The sequence below is a fragment of the Pinus tabuliformis genome, chromosome 8, assembly GCF_031772625.1.
Source record: "Pinus tabuliformis cultivar Carrire ecotype Pingquan chromosome 8, CPIR1, whole genome shotgun sequence".
Classification (NCBI taxonomy): domain Eukaryota; kingdom Viridiplantae; phylum Streptophyta; class Pinopsida; order Pinales; family Pinaceae; genus Pinus; species Pinus tabuliformis.
Window position 1 is genome coordinate 69356514 of NC_142294.1, and position 20854 is coordinate 69377367.

The 20854-nt window shown below is 36.5% G+C and overlaps 1 protein-coding gene across 1 annotated transcript; it reads left to right on the top strand.

The window, feature by feature from the left end:
* Positions 1-18257: 18257 nt before the first annotated feature.
* On the top strand, positions 18258-18602 carry LOC149234198 (uncharacterized). Its single transcript, XM_089368181.1, has one exon. The coding sequence runs from the start codon at positions 18258-18260 to the stop codon at positions 18600-18602; it is 345 nt and encodes a 114-aa protein (XP_089224307.1).
* The last annotated feature ends 2252 nt before the right edge of the window (positions 18603-20854 follow it).

The following is a 20854-nucleotide window of genomic DNA, read 5'->3' on the forward strand; positions in this document are numbered from 1 at the left end:
TTCAACTGTACTCTGTTTGTTACAAGGTATTAAAATACACATTTTTCTAAACCTATCCACAACAACATATAAACAGTCATGACCTTTTCTAGATTTAGGCAGTCCCCCAATCCATGGAAACACTTTCCCAAGGATGAGAAGGAACTGGTAGTGGAGTGTACAAGCCTAGTTTTCTATTGCTGGGATTACTTTTAGCACACATGGTACACCCTCTTATATATCTAGAAACTATTTCATGCATTTTTGGCCAATAACAAAATCTTTGCAGCTGTGCAACTATTTTACTTACACCAAAGTGACCTGATATTAGAGAAGTGTGTGCTTCTCGAATTATCTTTACTCTTTCGGTTTTAGGAATGCATAACTTTCCAAAATGATACAATATTTTGTCCTTAACATGATAATCCAATTCTTCTACTTGTTTTCCAGGACTTAAAGTTTCATATACATCTTTAAAATCTATATCTTGAGCATACTGTTCAATGTAACTTTCATGCAATACTAAATTATGCTTAAGTAGTGGATGAATTTATGATTGGTCTGGACAACATATCTGCAACTTTATTGTGTATGCCTTTTAATATCTGATGACAAGATGAAAATGTTGTAGAAAACCCATCCAGCTATAGTGTCTCGATTGCTGCAACTTAGTTTGTGAGTGTAAATATTGAAGTGGTTGATGATCAGTATGTATAACTTTCTCTTTGCCCATTAGATAATGTTTCCACTTTTTCACACTCTATACTAATGCATATAATTCCTTATCATATGTGGGATAATTAACTACTACAGAATTAAACGTCTCAGAATGATAACATATGGGTTTACCATGTTGGGTCAACACTACTCCCATGGCATAGTCACTGGTATCAGTTTCAATCTCAAATGGTCTTTGAAGATTAGGCAATGCTAGTACTGGTGCTATACTAATCTTTTCTTTTAAGGTGTCAAAGGCCTTTTGTTGTTTGCCTCCCACTGAAACACCTTGTTCAATCCTGTTAAAGCATGTAAGGGAGCTGCAATCAAGGAAAAGTTAGAAATAAACTTTCTCCAATACTGTGCTACTCCTAAGAAGCTTCTAACTTTAGTAGCAGATTTCAGTTTAGGCCAGTTTACAATGATTGCAACCTTAGAGGGATCTATCTTCAATTTACCACCCCCTACAATATGACCCAAATAATTCAAAGATGTTTTTCCAAATTCACATTTTGAGAGCTTCACATAAAGATTTTCTCTTTTCAAAACATCTACAGTCTGCTTCACATGCTTCAAGTGTTATTCCCATGTTTTACTAAATATAAGAATGTCATCTAAATATACAATGAAAAAATCATCAATAAAAGGCTTGAGTACATCATTCATTACTCTCATGAAAGTAGCAGGAGCATTAGTTAAGCCAAAAGGCATAACTAACCACTCATACAATCCCTACTTTGTCTTGAAAGCAGTCTTCCATGCATCTTGCTCTGCAACTCTAACCTGATGGTAGCCACTATGCAAGTCCAACTTGGAAAAGTAAATAGCTTCTTTCAATTGATCTAATAGATCATATATGCGAGGAAGGGGATAACGATCTTTTACTGTTATCTTATTCAGTGCTCGGTAATCAATGCACATTCTCCATGAGCCATCTTTCTTTCTCACCATGACAATTGGAGATCCACATGGTGATGTGTTGGGTCTTATGAACCCTTTCTCGATTAGCTCCTGTACCTGCTTCTTGATTTCTGTATTCTCTAAAGCAGACAAATTGTACATTCCGATCTTAGGCAATGGAGCATCTTGCTACAAATTAATATCATGTACTATTTCCTTTTTGGATGGCAGAACTTTAGGTTCTTGAAATAGTATATCATATTATGAAACAACTTTTTCTAGATCAGCTTGTTGTTTAGCATTACAACCCTCAAATACATTGGTTTTATCGGGTTTCTTTTCCTTTACAACCATCAGTAATTTTTTTTTTTTTTCCGAAGAAAAAACAAAGCTTTTCATTAGCATAATAAAAAGTTTTACAATCTGTTTGGATCACTGATCATACTAGATGGCTCGGCTAGAGCTGATCATACTATCTGCTGGCTCATAGAGCATCAAGAAACATAAGACGGTAAACAGACGCAGTCTTTGAAGACTACAGTCACAAACCCTCATCCGGAGGATATACATAAACTTTTTAAAGACACGACTTGGGCCTCCTTCGGAAGAGGAAAACGACCCCGTGAAAACAACTGTCATAAGAACTGTATCATAAACGAGAGATAAAAAGGAAATTTTTTTAACACTGTTTTGTTTTCCGGATCGGAAATGTAGTAAATATTTATGGAAACAGAGTCTGTTAATGAAAGTATTTTATACATGAGATCGAAAAAACGTAAGCAAAAAAAGGAAGGGAAGAGTCCCTTCTCATTGAGGGGGAGCAAAAGGAGGCTGCTGTGAAACGTTTTGCTGCCCCTGGCAGTATTCCTCTATTGACCAGTCGCCCAAAACCTGTTGTAAACTAGCTTTAGATAGCTGGTCGGCTTCTTCATTTTTCTCCCTGTAGATATGACAAATATGAAAACTGTTAAAAGATGACTTCAATAACAAAATTTCTTCTAACAGTGTCTTTAAAACCTGATTTTGACAAGATGCAGTTCCATTGACCCATTTAATGACATTTTGTGAATCGCCAAAAATTTGAATAGTGAAGATGTTCCTATGAAGTAGCCAGCACAACAAAAGGTGTAAAGCAGACAGTTCAGCAAAATTGTTTGTCCCGGGGCCTAATCCAACAGAAGCTTTTAAAAAATGATCGGCGGATAAATGAATGCTAATCCTAGCTCCAACCCTGTTGTCCTGGGAGGCTCCATCAAAGAAGGCCCATGGAGTACCTTCCTTGATAATAAGCGGCTTATCACGGCTTGGGGGATTTTTCACTTCAGGGGCCGGAATAGCAGAATATATGGCTGCGCAATTAGAAGCTATAACAGAAGTGGGGATGGTTTTGTCATGGAAAATACTTTTGTTTCTCGCAAGCCATACTCCCCAGAAGAAAATTAGAGGAAGATTTCTCAGGTTTCCTTCCGGATGGTTCTGCCACCAATTTTTCCATGCAACGTCTAAAGGCTCAGCTCCCCATTGTGCTTTATCAGTAAATTTTTTTTTGCATGAATTTACAATTGTTTTTATCTTCCTTGAGTTTATGAGAGTATAATTATCCTTGAGTTTATGAGCTCTTACAATATATTCAATTCCATCTTTAACGAGTTGATACTTGTTTTCTACCCTATAGAAAATAGCTTTTCTATCATACAAGTAAGGACTTCCTAAAACAATTCCACATATATCCAAGGGAACAATATCTAACTCAACCTCATCTACAAATGCTGACCCAAAAGAAAACCTAAGTTTACATTGTCTAGTCACTTGTAGCTTTGCTTTATCACATAACCAACCTAATGGATATGGCTTCTTGTGAGGTGTGGTTAGTAATCCAAACTTATTTACAGTTTCTTCATAATTTATATTTACTTGTGAGCCACTATCAAACAAAGTATCAATCTTTGATGCTTGGAAATAACTCTAATATGAAAAAGCTCATGTCTTTTCCTCTCATTTTCTTTATTATCAGTATATTGTGCAGAATTACTAGTAGATGCTTTAGAATTTTTACCTTTTATACCTATGGTTGCGATTATTGTTTCATCTCTTGAGTTTGACCCCAAATATTTTTGAATAGCTGCAGCAGTCTTCTTCTTTTTGCCATCGTACTTCTTGGGTTTCAGCTCTGGATGCAGAATCCAACAGTGTTCATCATTATGACTATCTTTCTTGCAGTGAGTGCATGAAGGCTTGGTATTTTGTACAACATTTGTCTTCCTCTCTTTCCATTTCTACTTTTTGTTTTCCTTATTCTTGCTTGCAGTTGGTTTTTATGATCCCCCAACTTCTAGGTTCACATTCTTGCCTCTAGCCTATAGATGTGTAGCCTGAGCAGACACCTCATCTATGCTAGTGGGATTAAACATGATAATGGTGTGCTTTAAATAGCTGTGTAGACCACCTATATACTTTAGCAAAGTTTTAGGTGAGTCTAAAGAAATTCCTAGAATCAAAGCTATTTTCCTAAATTCTTAAGTGTAACTTTGTACACTTTGCCCTTTCAATTGTCGAAGAGTTTGCCAACTCATCATGGCTTGTTGGATATAAGCTAGTGGATAGAACTTTTTTTTAATTGCAGAAACAAATTCACTCCAAACAGAAAGAATTTTACCATGCTTCTTCATGTCAACTTGTGTCTTGCCTTACCACCATACCAAGGCAATGCCTCCAAGGCATAGGCTAGCCAGCTGAATCTTACTACTGTCTGAATCAATGTTATGCACCCTACAATACACATCAATCTGTCTAATCCAATTATCCAGCTTCTCTACATTCAACTCTCCATCATATATTGGTAAGTCAAATTTAACATCTAATTTAATCAAATATGTCTTCTTTTTATTTTTAGGGCTATTAGGAGGTGTGGGCAACTTTTCTTCTTTCCCTTTGCCTTTAGAATGGTCACTGAGGAGAGATTCTTCTACTCTTTTATCTTGTTTGGAGATTGATGAATCTTCTTCTCTACTTTTCTTAAATTCTCTATACATTTCCTCTACCATGGCTCTCATGATCATGAAACTATCCATGAACTGAGGGTCTGATTCCAAGGGAATTTCTTCAGCCATTTTCCTCTTAGGATAGACTCTTGCAATTTCTGGGTTAGCTTCAACCAATTCTCCTCCTAATTTTAGCTTTGTCCTAGTTAACATTTAACAACAAAATCCAGCACAAGCTTGTCTAACCTTAACAACCTAGAGCTCTGATACCACTTGATCTAAAATTGATCTAAGACAAACAATTAAGGTATTACAGGCTCATGTGCATGGATGTGCCTATTTTATTTTATGCAACGGATCGATAAGATTGCGAAACACATAGACACTGAAGTAGTTAGAGAAACATAACAGGCAAACATGTAAACACAACAAGTTTAATAAGGAGTTCACCCAATACTCCTGGGCTATGTCTCCCGGTCCAACCTTCAGTGGGCCTCCCTATTATGTGTTCAAAAGCAGAGTTTTTACAAAAGTGAGCTCAATTTGAGTCTCACACAGCAGATATGAATCAACAAGACTGTCCTTGGATCCCCCAAGTCTTCAAAGTACACATACTCTACTTACTGAAACTCGACCTCTATTGGTCACAGTAGTATGAGCCCAAACTGAGACTCATACATGACAGGCATATACAGAGGAGTTCACTTGAACCTCTCAAGCCTTCTCTGGAGTACACAGACTTTCTGACTCTCTCTAGCTCTATCTGGCTCGATGTTGCCTTTGCTTCTGCAGGTCAGCTCGGCTCCCTCTTTCTGATCTTAGCTTTCTGTGTCTAACTCTCTCTCTTAACTTTCTCGCTTCTCTCTTTGTTAGTTCGTGGCTTTAAAGCCAATATGATTTCTAACTTTTCGTTTCCGCTTCCCGGCTTTCTGGTTTCTCTGCCTCTATCTGTCTGAATCCCTCTATTCTGCGTAATCATTATTGTATAATGCCTCACAAGGAGGTGGCCACTTGTTTCATAACGAACTAAGTGTCAGTTCTCTTGGATGTCTTTGAAATGACCGTTTTTATTGTTAGCTCCAAGAATACCCATGAACATGATCATCTGCCAATGCATCGTCCATGTTAGACTTCCAATCTTATACAACTCTACCTGTTTGCCCCGTTGAATCCGGTCATCTGTCGGATTGCATGTCCACCATCAATTTGGAGCCTCCAAATCCTACGGTCATCGTTCATATCGGGAGATAAGTAACATGACATTTACCCGTCCGATGTGAGCAGTTTTCTCTCTCTTTCATCGGACGCGTGTCACTCCTTGTGTGGCATCGGGTGGGACTCGGTTGAAGTTGCTTACCACTCAAAACCCTTCCGATATTCTTCCAGTTTTTTGTGGGACCTCGCCTCTGATGGAATTAGCATGATATCCATTGCATTTTATAAGTTTTTGGGTCCGGGTCACTCGGGATTTTCCTTCTCTGAGGGGTTTGCCCGGTGATATGCGATTAGTGACTTGTCTCTAATCGCATATCAAAAACCACCACCATTTCTCAAAAAGGCCTTTCGTTTTTCTAATTCATGACAGCGCATGTTACCATGGGCCAACAGTCTGCGCGCTTAACCGAGGGTCCTCGTTGCTTCGCGCTATTCACAAATTACAACTGTTTCGAGGAAATTTCTGATAAGCTCATTCTTTGTAAGACTTTGAAACTTTGGCATGAATTTTATAGAGTTCATGAAAACTTAGAGAGTGTTCTAGGATCCAATTTGGATCATTGTTCAATGCTTGATAGTTAATACAGAGTCTCCAGGTCCCATCCTTCTTCTGTACCAATACAATCAAGCCCCCATAGAGTGATGAGATTGGAATGATGTCCCCTTTCTGCAAAAGCTCCTGAATATGCCTCTTGACCTCATTATTCTCCAAAACAGAGCATCGATAGATCGGTCCATTGGGTAGCAGCGTGCCTGAGGTCAGATCGATGGAGTGTTTGACTTGACAATGCAGAGGTACCCTAATAGGTGAGGATAAAATGTCCTTGTAATCCTCCACAAACATATCCATGTGCTGCTACTGTGTAGAGGAGCCCTGTTTCGAAGCCATGGCCACAATCTTCTTCTTTCCCTGAAGGTGATTCATAAGGAAAAAAATATCATGGTCTATGAAATGATCTTACTGCATTTCTTTACAACGATCAAAGAGATGGTGGTAGGTGAGGCTATGTCCGATATCCTATACAACTTATTGCCAAAAGTAATAATCATAGAGAAAGGTCTAGACTCATATACAACATGCCACTTCCACAAGTATGGAATTTCCTAATAATACATTGCAAACTTGAAGAGGAGAAATATCACACAATACCTCATCCGTGAAGGGATTGATGCTATAGGGAAGGAGACACTGTTGGATAACATGGAGATCTCGTTGTTAGTGAAGCCACCCGATGGTGTATAGATATGGATGTGATGTAGTCGATAGACTGAACCTCTTCACGACCTCTGCTATAAGGAGGTTATTTTGGCTCCCTCCATCGACAATGAACTACAACGAAGAACCTTTCACTCACATCTGTTATTGGAAGAGGCATTCCCCCTCCTTTTGATCTTCAAGCTCATTCTTCTAGATCGTGTTGGTGGCCATGGTGGCACTTAGCTCTACATCAATGATCTGCTTTCCTTTATCATTCCCCTTTTTGGGTTCTAACTCAGAGTTAGAACACGCGTCTGACTTGGAAGCCTTCAACTCGACCACTAGTGACTACTTGGCCCGACACTCAATTATGTTGTGAGTGGAAATTGTTCTTTGCTTTCATCTTTGGAGGGTTGTTTTGGGTTTCCCCACCTTGGCTTTGTCCTTTGATCTACGATTTGGGGGCACCTCTCCCTGCTTCGGATTCACAAATCTAAAGTCTCGCCTCTTCTGTTTAAACTTCTGCGCAATCTTGATAGTGTATCAGTGCATTGTGTCGAGCTAGGATATGTACAGGAAATCCATCTCGTCTTAGATGTATATGTGTAGAAAACCGATTTACTTGAGTACCAAATGTCTCTTAGAATCCTTGATACCCAGATTTGTGCGAAGGGTATGAAAAATATTGGTAAACTCTAACATGTCTTGGTCCCTTCCTTGCCATGGTGTGGTCCACTTTATGTATTTATCCTCATAGCTCCTGATAGGGTAGTACTGCTCCTTGATGGTGTTTTGGAATGAATTCTAAGTGGGTGTGACTAAAAATAGTGAGGGTGTACTTTCATCCTTCTTTTTATAGTAAGCTTCCGACTAGCCCATGATGTGGAGGGCAACTTTGAGAAGTGAAAAAGTAATATTTTCTTGAATGGAAAAATCATGAACAAAAAAATATCCTTCTAACATATTTAACCATTTATCTACAACGTCCGCATCTATTTGACCTTCAAATATGGGGATGTCAAACTTAACTTGTACCTTAAAGAGCATGGCGCTTCCAGAGTAGCTTCTGGAAGAAGATGCATCGCCTTTGGGTAGCCACTAAAGCATCTAGGCAAAGTTTTACATCATCAGATTCCTCTATCACTCCATGGCTTATTTAAGCAATATTTTGAAAGGATCTCCTTCCCCCTCTTCTTTCTTCTCTTCTGCCATGGGAGGTTATCGGGATTTGTGAGGTTGGTCTTGCAAAGGTTGGACTAGTTGATACCACTAATACCACTAATATGAACTTAAACTGGAATGGAACAAATCATAGATATAACATAAATATAGAGATGCAGCATAAATAACACTTCATTTCATTAATCTCAAATATTGAAATATGCTTATAAACAGAATGGAAATAAATTAGTTCGAGCGATGGTAGCTTATCTTTGAGAAGAGATGTGGCGGCTACATGCCTCTGAATTGTGTTACAATGAGCCTCGAAGGCCTATTTATTATTGAGAAACAATGGAAAACCCTAAAAATCCAAAAGCCTAACCCTAGGAGATGAAGTAGTAAAACTATGGGCCCTGTTTGGGTAAATTGGTACATCAACTTCCCGAGGTCATAACTTTGGCATACGATCTCCATTTAACGTTCACAATACCTCATTAGAAAGATATATATGAGGAATACAACTTTTGAGTGGGGAAAAATAGTTGCAGTTTATTGATTGCCCCGATTTTCCCAAAAAACATTGTTTAGGGCCTTAAAATGGCTCCAGAAGTTCATAACCCGAAAAACTGCCAAAAATAGTAAATTGTGCTACAATTAAGGAAACTGAAAAACTAAAAGAGACAGTGGTGGGGGTCCAACTGGAATAGGTAGGTGGCCACCAATGTTCACCTTGATCATGGAGGGAGATTAAGAGAATCCAATATATGTGTCTAGACAACAATAACAAAGGGGCACTATTAAAAAAGATATGTGGCACTCCTCAAATTCTTTACAAAAGGAACACCAACTAGGTCTTGAAATGCCCCTCTTGTGAAGGCTATCCCATGTATGTATGCGATTTATCCAAGGTAACCAATAGAAAATAATAATTTTCAAAGGGATATGCCATTTTTATGCTTTGTGATACCAACTTTTGATAAATAATTGATTATAGTGACGAGAAATATGATTCTAAACATTAGATATCAAGATAGTACCAAATAAAAGGGAACCTTTCCAAGATAAAGTATTACCACTCAACTCAAACACCAAACCTTCCATCTAAAGATCAACAAGAAAGTAGTTCTAGTGGAGCTCATTCATACCTGAAATGACGATATCATTTGCATCCTTCTAGAATGGGTATGGAAAATTAGTGGAGCGATGACTATAGGCTTGATCAAGGAAGAAAATTTCCTTTTCGTGCAAGATATTAATGACACTCTATGGGAGAGCATCATTACAACTGAAACCCTGAATATAGTCAATGCCATGTAAGATTTTATCCCCTTTACTGAAAGACCACTGTAGAGTTTGAAATAGCCACTTACTTATCTTCCTGAGACTATTCTAGTTTTGTGAACCCCTTTTGTTATTTGAACCTTACCCTTTATACCATTCTACTAGGGACATGTGGTTGAGATACTTATCAAATATAGTGTCTTGTTGGAACCCTAAGTTAAAAAAGATCCTCCATAAACTTTTGGTTAGGAGCACCCATCCAAACATTTTCAAATTCACTAAACCCCAACCCCAAACTTCTTATCAATGGTGATGGAGTCCAAACAGGCAAGGTGAAATTTGCATTTTCCCTTAGCTCGTAACCATAAGAAATGTGCAATTATTGTCTTAATCTGATGGATGATCTTCAAGGGAATCATGAAGAGATGCATCCAATAAATCGATATCTGTAGGAGAACAAAATGAATGAGAGAGCCATCGATGTTACCAAGAGGATAAACATTACAAAATGAATGAGAGAGCCATCGATGTTACCAAGAGGATAAACATTTCTATAGTTTTTCAAGGAGCCAATGCGAGTCTCTGGTCCTGTAGTTATTGGGTTTAAGCATAAAACCTAGATAAGTTAAACCCTCCTCAATATTAGACACAAAAACATCAAATTTACTGACATTGTTAGCAATCTCATCAGCATCACCAGATGAAAATATCATAATAGACTTGTCACCATGAGGGCATAAGCTCAAAGCAGCTCCATACCTAGTGAAGACGGAATGTAGAACGTTCCATGTGACCAAGAAACTTGACCAAAAGTGAGGACATCATCTACAAAAGTGAGGTGTGAGACAGAGACCTTTCTAGATACCTGAATGCCTTGAAAGAAATTTCCCTTGCGATTCTTTGGAATATTATAGCTAAGATTGTCCATGACGAGAATAAAAAGAAGAGGGGAGGGCGAGCTCCCTTGTTAAAGCCCTCGTCCAGCCTTGAAAAAAATTGAAGGAGAGTCATTGACCAAAACTGCATAATAGATCAAAGTAACACATGCCATGATCTAAGAAACATATTCAACAAAGAGCCCAATCTTTGTGAGAATCATTCTTAAAAAGGACCAATTCACATTGGCATATGCCTTGTGAAAATTCAGCTTCATAACCAATTCCTCTCATTTTCTGGTGTGTAAGGTATGAAGGAATTCATACACAATAAAAACAGCATCTATAATATGTTGCTTTGCGAGGAAGATGAAACGTTCTAGAGAAATGAAATCAGATAAAGTATCCATTAACCTGACTGGAAATGATATTAGAAATGAGTTTATATGAGATTTTGCAGAGAGAAATAAGGTAGAAGTCAGTGAAAGAAGTTAGACGGGAGGTCTTGGGAATGAGGGAAATGAAAGTGGAATTGCATGCACCGGATACTTGTCCAGAAATGTGAGATTCTTGTACCATCTGCAGGAGATCATCCCCCATAATATCCAAAAAATGGGTCAACAATTCCATAGTCCATGTGTCAGGTCTAGGGCACTTGTCATTTTTGAAGGACTTCAGGAGGATAAATATTTCTTCCAAAGTTACTGGTATACCTATATTTTCATTTGAGGCCTCATAAAACATGCGAGCGAAAGTTTCAATCCCCCAAAGCTGGTTTGAGATGTCCACATTAGCACGATACGAGAACATGTGTTCATTTTTTTTTATAGCTGCCAATTGTATGTCATGAGTGCTATAAACACGATCCCTTGAAGTCATTTATAGTTCCCAGATGGAATTCATATTTCTCCTTTGTGAGGAAAAATGATGGAAAAACTGAGTATTTCGGTCTCCTTCCTTGATCCAAATTGCATGGCTCTTAAGCCTCTGAGTGATCTCCTGGATTTGTAAAATATCCCTTTTCTTGTTTTCCAGTTCTTGCATTCGAGTGAAATGAGCAGGAGACAAAGCAAAAAGATTCTATTAACCCGCAATAAAATCCATCTCCTCCACAATCCTATCCAAATCCTTCATCAACATGTGTTTTTTGTTTCTTTTTAATTTACAGACAACCTATTTTAAAGACTTCAATTTCTATGATAAATGAATCATTGTATATCAATGTCTTCCATGTATCATAAACCAACAAATTGGAATCCCCATCCTCAAACCAAACCCTGTTGAATTTAAAAGAGATTTCTTTCCAATTTTTTCCACCTCTTCATTGGAAAATAATCGAAAAATGGTCATTGGAGAGTAATTATTACGATTAAGTTATTATAATGGGCAGGTGAAGACGACATATATCAATTGTTGCAACCGGAGAAAAAAAAATAGTTGGAGCGCTTCTGCTTGTTCATGTGTTGCTACCCCTGGTCTTTTGTGTTACCACACAGTTATGGATTCTACTTATCCTCTTAAACGTTTTATCACACTACATCTTAATTAGAAGACTATGCATATGCATTATTTGGAATGAAATATATTTTCTTTAAAATGAAATGTTTTTATAAATTTTTGGGAAAATTTTTGGAATTTTATTTTTTTCATTGTTTGTAAATAATTTTTGAAAATTTATTTATTTAAGAAAATGAATAATTTGATAATTTATTTATTAAGAAAAAATAATTTTATAATTAAAATTAAATCATTTTCAAAAATTAAATTTTTAAACATCTTTCACATTTTAAATTAATAATTTTACAGCATTAATTTACATTTTATTACTAAATATGTTCAATGTATTTATATATAAATGAATATAACATTATTTGTTAGGTTATACTGGTTTATATTTATTATTTATGTTGAAAAAAAAACAATATAATAAAAACCGTTTTAATTTAATCATTATTTATATTCTAGTGTTATGGATAGGAGTAATATAAGTAGTTGATTTTATTCATCAATTTATTTTAAAATTTAAAATTTGGCTTCCTGAAAAATAATTAATTATTTTTTTATTTTTTTAATAGGTAATTGAAGTGTTTATTCATTTCTTATTATTGATTAAAAAAATATGTTATAATTTTCCTTAATATGTTATTAGGAAACTAGAGCCACTACCTAACTAGTTTTTTCCCAACATCTAAAAATCAAGAAACTTTCTAGAGATCAAAAGTACAAATTCACTGCTAGTGTAAACTGAAATCTAAGAAATCAACATGGAAAATAAGAAGAAGGAAAGTAAATTGAAATTATCATTTAGATATGGGGGAGTCTAATTCTTCAACTGCAATTGGCTCTTTGTTCTTCCATGATGAGCAACTTGGATCTGGAGGGAGGCCCAAATAAGCCTCAATATGTTGGAAACTTTTATCCAAACCACACATAGAGAGATGAAGTTCATTAAGCATAAGGAAGACCACCTCCTTAGCTTCATTACGGTCGAACAAGACTCTCCTGGAAAACATTTTTAAGTGCCAAATAGATATCCACGCTGTACATATATTGACCAAAGCGACAACATGTGTGGTCAACATCAGAAACCCAATCAACAGTTTCACATACAACCTCAAAATGTAATAGGAATCCTCATTCACCAACAATTTCTCTTTCAAATTCTCTAATTTCATCTTGAACATGTTGTGTCATATGAGAGTGGAAGAGCCTTGCCAAGGCTTCTGCTCTCCACTGAACTTTGGAGCTACCATGATCCTTGTAATAGGTGGCATGATGCAAACTTCTAGCCCACTACCTTGACATTGCAGTGATCAAATTGAAATTTGGACTAAAGAGGAAAGATGCAAAGGTGTGGAGCGTAAATGGAAGGTAAAGGAAACTTGACAAAAATAAGGGTTGGAAAAGAGCTACACAAGACTATAAGAAGCCAACGAAAGAAACCCAGAACCTATAAAGAAGAAAGAGAACCAAAATTACCGAACAAAAAGGAAAAAACAATAACCAAAAAATAAGAATAAACATTTAAAAAAAACCCAAAACCAAAAAAATTTGTTATATTTAAAAAGACACAAAACCAAAAAAATTTGTTATATTAATATAGTTATTGATATTATTTTAATTGTAAAATCATGCCATAATCATTATTTTTATTTGAATTTCTTTAATTATAACTATTTTTTTAAATAATATATTATGATAAAAATAAACATTTAATATTATTTCAAATTTAAATTTAAATTTATTTTAATTTTAAAAAAGTATGTTTTTTTTAAACTATATAAATAATATATTATTACAAACTTGAAAGGTCCTAAATTATTTTAAATTTCAGCTTTGGATTATACACAACTACTTCATTAATTTTTTTAAGAGGGAAATAGAAGCAACTTGAAGCAATCATTTTTCTTATTTTATAGTACATGGTCACATTAAAATTTCGTCACATTACCTGATTTGTTAGCTTCACCCTTGAGTTAGCCTACTTGTCATCCTAGTTGCCTTAGATGACAATTTCGCTGGGACTGCTCAATTTTGGTGATTTGTTAGCTTCACCCTTGAGTTAGCCTACTTGTCATCCTAGTTGCCTTTGGTGACAATTTCGCTGGGACTGCTCAATTTTGGTGGTGATGAGCTATTTTTAAAGAAATTTAATTTTAAGAGTGGTTGAATAGTTTTTTTAATAGTAAATATAAATTTGGTAAAAATTTAAATATCTAAATTTCTGAATTTTTTGAAATTTAATAAATATAATTTAAATTTCTAATGTTTTTTGGGAAAATTTATATCAAAATTAAGAAATTTCCATTTCCTCACTATTCTATATTCATTTATTGGCCACACACTACTCTCTATAAAAACTAAGTTGTTTTTAGTGTGGTTTTTCGGAAGCTTTTTAGTGGAATTTTCGAATTTATTTTTCTAAAATCATGTAGGAATTCATTGAAATCATAATTTTGATGGGTAACCCTTGCACAATAGAAGTGCCCTAGGAGTTTTTCAGAGTGCTAAATCCATTTATATAGTCAAAAAACTAGTTTAAATAACAAATATCAAGATTTCACCTCAAATTTTTCAGCAGGCTTCTAGCACCAAAAACTCCAAAAAATCACACTAAAACTAAAACAACTCTGATTAAAACAAACAAATAAAAAGATAAAATATGGTCGTGAAGATCTGCACTGCACTAGATTGGGTGGCAGCCCCTTTAGATCCTTACGTAAGCGATTTGAACTCCAACCATTGATTTTTTTTAAACATGGAAAAGACATAGTGGAGAGCTCATTATCAAACTGTCGCTCACAACCTCGACGACCCAACTGAAAATAGGAGGACGCAGGCTATTTAGCGGGGCCCATAAAACAAGCGTGTTAAGTGTGAAGCCAAATTCATGTAGGATTCTAGATCCTTCTACACCACCATTAGTTTTTAGAATCTCCATTTAAATCACATGTAGGATTCTAGATCCTTCTACACTGCCATTAGTTTCTAGATCTCCATCTAAATCACATGCAGGATTCTAAATCCTTCTATACTGCCATTGGTTTCTAGATCTCCATCTAAATCACATGCAGGATTCTAGATCCTTCTTCAACCTCTATAAATTTGTAATTTCTCTGGCCAAGGAAGGTAAGCCAAGGTCCAATCCTGTTACGTAATGCAAAGTGATTTCTGTTCTCTAGTGATTGTTTTATCTATTCTGTTGTTTCTGATTGAGTAATCTTGTTGTTTCTCCATTTGTCTGTCTTTGAAATTATTCTTTGCTATTGCCATCTAAGTCTCTGAGTATAAATCTGTTGTGTGTGATGTATGCTCTGATCTAACAACTGGTATCAGAGCTAGGGTCGAATATCCACCGTGAAAGTCGCTTAGTGCCATCGCCTTACTCTGGCATCGTTCATTAAAATGTTGGCTGTTACCTCTGGAGTTGTTGAAGGATCTGTCTAGGAAATCAAAAATCGCTGCAAAGAAGAGAATCTAGGAAAAATATCTGTTCAAGAAATAGCTAAGGAACTAGCTAAGGGACGTTAAGACAATTATTGCAAGAAACAAAAAGGTCATGGGCATATGGTGAAACGTGCCATGAAGCCTAAAACGTGGAGTGCATAAGTTCTTTACATGGAGTTTGTAATTTATTTTTCATCAAGCTTGCACATATACAAACCAACATATGTATGTGTGAAATGTGAAAATGTTAAAACATTATATATGTTTTTCATATTTATATAATTATATGTTGGAATTTTGAAAAGTATATTTTAAAAATGAGCAGGATTTTTGAAAAGGGTATTTTGAAAGGAGGAAGGTTATTATTACTAAAATTTAAAGAGTAATAATTAAAGTTTTATTTTTTAAGTGGAGTTTTTTTTTTGGGCATCAATATATTCAAAATAGAGACCGCAGTTACAGGTATGGAGAAGTTGAGCAGGGCTAATTTTTCCTTATGGAAATCACAGATGGAGGATATACTGATTTTGAAGGATCAATATTTTCCAATTGAGGGCACAACAAAGAAACCCTCATCGATGACAAATGAAGAATGGAATAAGCTAGATAGAAAGGCGATTGCAACAATCTGCCAATATCTAGCAAAGAATGTGTATTTCAATGTGTCCGAAGAAAAGACAATTGCAGGATTATGGAAGAAGCTCCATGATCTATATGAGAAGAAAATGGCATCAAACAAAGTGTTCTTGATGAAGAATCTTTATAATCTCAAAATTAAGGAGGGTGCTTCATTTGTTGAGCACTTGAATGCATTTAATATTATTACTAATCAACGTGCCTCTGTTAAAATCATTTTAGATGAAGAAATTAGAGCCATTTTGCTAATGTTTTCTATGCCAGACAGCTGAGAAAATTTAATTGTAGCTATGAGCACTTCAACAACTATAGGGACCCTAAAGTTTGATGATGTCAACAACAATTTAATGAATGAGGAACAGTGACACAAGTTAATTGCAGAAAACCAAGGAGGAGAAGCTTTAGCTCTAGCTGATCGTGGTAGGAGAATGGATTGAGGTTGGCAAAGGTGATCAAGATCGAGAGGTCGATCAAAATTAAGGAGAGGCAAGATCATCTACTTTCATTGTGGCAAACCCGGTCACATGAAGAAAGAATGTCAATTCTGGAAGAAAGGAAAAAAGGATCAGAGACCGTCGAGTACAAATCACAAGTCATCCAGTGAAAAAGAAGGTGAGACTATTGTTGTAGCCATAGATGGTGATGTGTTGTTCATTGTTTCAATAGAGGATGCATGTGTATATACATCTAGCAATAGCTTTGATTGGATGCTTGACTATGGGGCATCTCAACATGTAACCCCATGCAAAGATAGTTTTGTTTCATATAATCCTGGTGATTATGGTAGAGTGCATTTGGGGAATAATCATTTTTGTAGTGTTGTTGGAGTGAGAGATGTCCAGATCAAGATGAAAGATGGACCAAATATATTGTTGAAACAGGTCAGGCATGTACCAGAAATGCCCATCAGTTTAATCTCAATGGGACGACTGGATGATGAAGGCTATTCCACAAGCTTTGGAAAAGGAGGCTAGAAAATTAACAAAGGAGCATTGGTCATGGCCAAAGGACGCAAGATAGGAATATTATACACATTGAAGACACTGATAGGAAAATTAGATTTGGCTGCTGTCACAAAAGAAGGAAATTTAGCGGTTGGCAGCTTGATGTATGCCATGGTATGCACACGACCAAACATTGCATATTCAGTGGGAGTACTGAGTAGGTTCCTTTCCAATCCAGGCAAACAACATTGGAAAGCAGTAAAATGGATTTTGAGGTATCTCAAGAGTATTAGTCATTATTGCTTATGTTTTAGTCATGATGAGACTGTGCTTGAAGGATTTAGAGATTCAGATGGAGATATGGACACCAGAAAGTCCACTACAGGTTATTTGTATACATTTGTAGGTGCAGCAGTATCTTGGGTGTCATGACTACAAAGAATAGTAGCCCTATCTACAACATAATCAGAGTACATAGCTGCAACAGAAACTTGTAAAGAGATGTTGTGGTTGAAGCAATTCCTAGGAGAGATAGGAATAAAGTAGGACAAGTATGTGTTATATTGTGATAGTTAGAGTGCCATTCACTTGGCGAAAAACCCAACATTTCATTCGAAAACCAAGCACATTGACTTAAGGTAACATTGGATCCGACATATGTTGGAGAAAGAACATTTATCCTTGGAAAAGATCCATACAGATAGGAACCCTACTGATATGCTTACTAAGATTCTACCACGAAATAAACATGAGTTATGTAGAGGCATGGTAGGACTCAGTGTGACTTGATTCATCTCTTATTTGGCTTCAAGTGGGAAAATGTTAAGTGTGAAACAAAAGGCATGCAGGATTCTAGATCCTTCTACACTGCCATTAGTTTCTAGATCTCCATCTAAATCACATGCAGGATTGTAGATCCTTCTTTTGCCTCTATAAATTTGTAATTTCTCTGGCCAAGGAAGGCAAGCCAAGGTTACGTAATGCAAAGTGATTTTTGTTCCCTAGTGATTGTCTTATCTATACCGTTGTTTCTCACTGAGTAATCTTGTTGTTTCTCCATTTGTGAAATTATTCTTTGCTATTGCTGTCTAAGTCTTTGAGTATAAATCTGTTGTGTGTGATGTATGCTTTGAAACAACCCATTTTTTCTTCGCGTTCATACTAAGATCTTGATTTCATGGAAGAACCCCAAGCTTATAAAGAGAGAACTGGTCGTTTTTCTCCTTGTAACTTCACTTGTGGTGATATATCGTCAGTGCTATTGTGAGAGGAAAACACCCGATTTCATGGAAGCACCCCATGCTTATAAAGAGAGAACTGGTCGTTTTTCTCCTTGTAACTTCACTTGTGATGATATATCGTTAGTGCTATTGTGAAAGGCAAACACCAAATTATTCAAAGGGGAACTTGCGATTCATTGGTTATGGCGAACGTGAAGGCAGTGACGGTAATGCTATTTGCAGTGCGGAGCTCACACATATTGCAGACTGTTTATGGTGCTGGTGAATGTGGGAGTACTTCCATTAGCACCGTGGGTCTCAGGTTGAGCCCCTGTATTGGGGCTACAAGCAATTCTAGGGCAAGCGTCCCTGCTTCCTGCTGCACCCAAGTGAGGAATGACCTTGCAATGCCAGCCTGTCTGTGTGCAGTGTTCCATTCTCTCGTAGCGAGGCAGGTTGGAATCAACCCTGCTATTACCATCACCATTCCTAAGCACTGCAACATTTCCAATCGCCCGGCTGGAAAGAAATGTGGTAATATGTTATGAACCCAGCTTAAGAAAAGATAGAAAAGATAGATCAACGCCTTAGAATTTAGCCTCTTCGAGGGGGAAACCTCCTTTACATTACATAAATGAACAATTCTTTGATGATTCAAATGACAAAACCTCCTTTCTATATATAGGAGTATAAGGAGGCACAATATAACCCAACCGACCTAACAATAATAATATAAAGCCACAAAAATAACAATAGAGGGATTCTATGGGGCACAATAATAACAATATGGGAATAATAGGGGCACAACAATATTAATAAGGGGTACAATTACAATAGTAATGGGGTAATCACTAGTATTATAGGGACCCAACATGCCCCTTTACTTCAAAAAAGTGTTTTCCTCAACGCTTGAGTAGTTCTGGATACTTCTGTATAAAATTCTCATCCTCCCATGTGGAATCTTCAGTAGATAAGTTCTTCCACTTGATAAGATACTCTGAAATTGATCGATTTCGTAGCTGTCGAGTTCTTGTGTCTATGACTGCTTCCGGTTCCAATATAATTTTTCCTTCCTCATCAAGTTCTCGAAATATTGTTTAAACTAGGAGCTTGTCGCCTATAACCTTCTTTAAACATAAAACATGGAAAACTGGGTGCAATCGAGAAGCTGCAGGAAGCTCTAATTTGTATGCCATAGTACCAATCTTTTGCAACACCTTGTATGGACCATAATACTTTGGTGATAATTTATTATCCTTCTTATCTTGCTTGAGGGACATTTGCTTATATGGTTGTAGCCGTAGGAATACCCAATCACCTACACCAAAACTTCTTTCGCTGCGATGTTGATCTGCCTATTGTTTCATTCTATTCTGTGCCAACACGAGGTTATCCTTTAAGAGTTGGAGGACTTGTTGTTGATGTTCGATGTGATGTTCCACTGCTTGAACCTTAGAATTTTCTCTTAAATATGACGTGATGGATGGTGGCTGATACCCATAAAGTGCCATAAATGGGGTCATTTTTGTTGCTGTATGGAAGGAAGTGTTATACCACCATTCAGCCAAAGGCAACCATTTGACCGATTGTGTCTATTTATCAGATACAAAGCAACGAAGATATCCTTCCAAACATTTGTTTACTATCTTAGTTTTCCCATTAGATTGAGGATGATAAGATGAGCTATGAGCTAACTGAGTACCAAGAAAAGAAAATAATTTTGTCCAACAATTTCCAGTGAAAATGGAATCTCTGTCACTTACAATAAACTTTGGGTTTCCATAAATGCAGTAGAAACTGTACTGGCTTTAAATGGATGTGATAATGCACAAAAGTGTGCATACTTGGTAAGTCTATCAACTACCACCATGATGACACTCTTTCCCTCAGAATTGGGTAAACCTATGATAAAATCCATTGAAACCTCCTCCCAACGTTGGCTTGGAATGGATAAAGGTTGTAATAGACCCGATGTCTTAATTGTTTCAACTTTATTTTGTTGGCAAACCAAACATTCCGCCACAAAATTTTGAATATCTGATTTAAGGCCATCCCAAAAAAATTCCTTCTTAACCCTGTGGTATGTTTTTAAAAATCCTGAGTGCCCTCCTAAGGGAGAAGTATGCAATTCCATAAGAATCTTTTGTTTTAGCTGGGAATTATTACAGAGGTATAAGCGATCTTTGTACCATAACGAATCATTTTTCTAGCTAAATGTATCAGACGTACTGGAATCTTGTTGTAACTTTCGAATAAGTGCCCACACTTCTTCATCATTCTTCCATTCCTCCCTTGCTTCATTTATCCAATCTGGTTGGATAATAGAAATGGCGCACAACAATGCTTCCACATCCTCATCCTTTCTTTGAGAGTGTATCTGCCACCACATTTTTCTTCCCATTTTTGTAGATGATTTCAAAGTCATAACCCAACATCTTTGTGACCCACTTTTGTTGCTCTTCAGAGGATAATCTTTGTTCTAAAAAGTATTTAAGGCTATCATGATCCGTTTTTACCTTGAAGTGTCTTCCCATTAGGTAGGGTCGCCATTTCTTAAGGGCATGGAGTATTGCCAACATTTCCTTCTCATAAAAAGCTTTGTGTAAAAAATTTCCCTTGATTGGACGACTTTCAAAAGAAATGGGTCTTTCATCTTGCATTAGAACAACACCAATTCCATTTCCTGAAGCATCACATTCCACAATAAAGGTTTTTGTGAAGTCTGGTGTACCTAAGACCGGTGCTCGGCACATTGCCTCTTTAAGATGTTCGAAGGCCTTTGTTGCTTCCGGAGTCCATG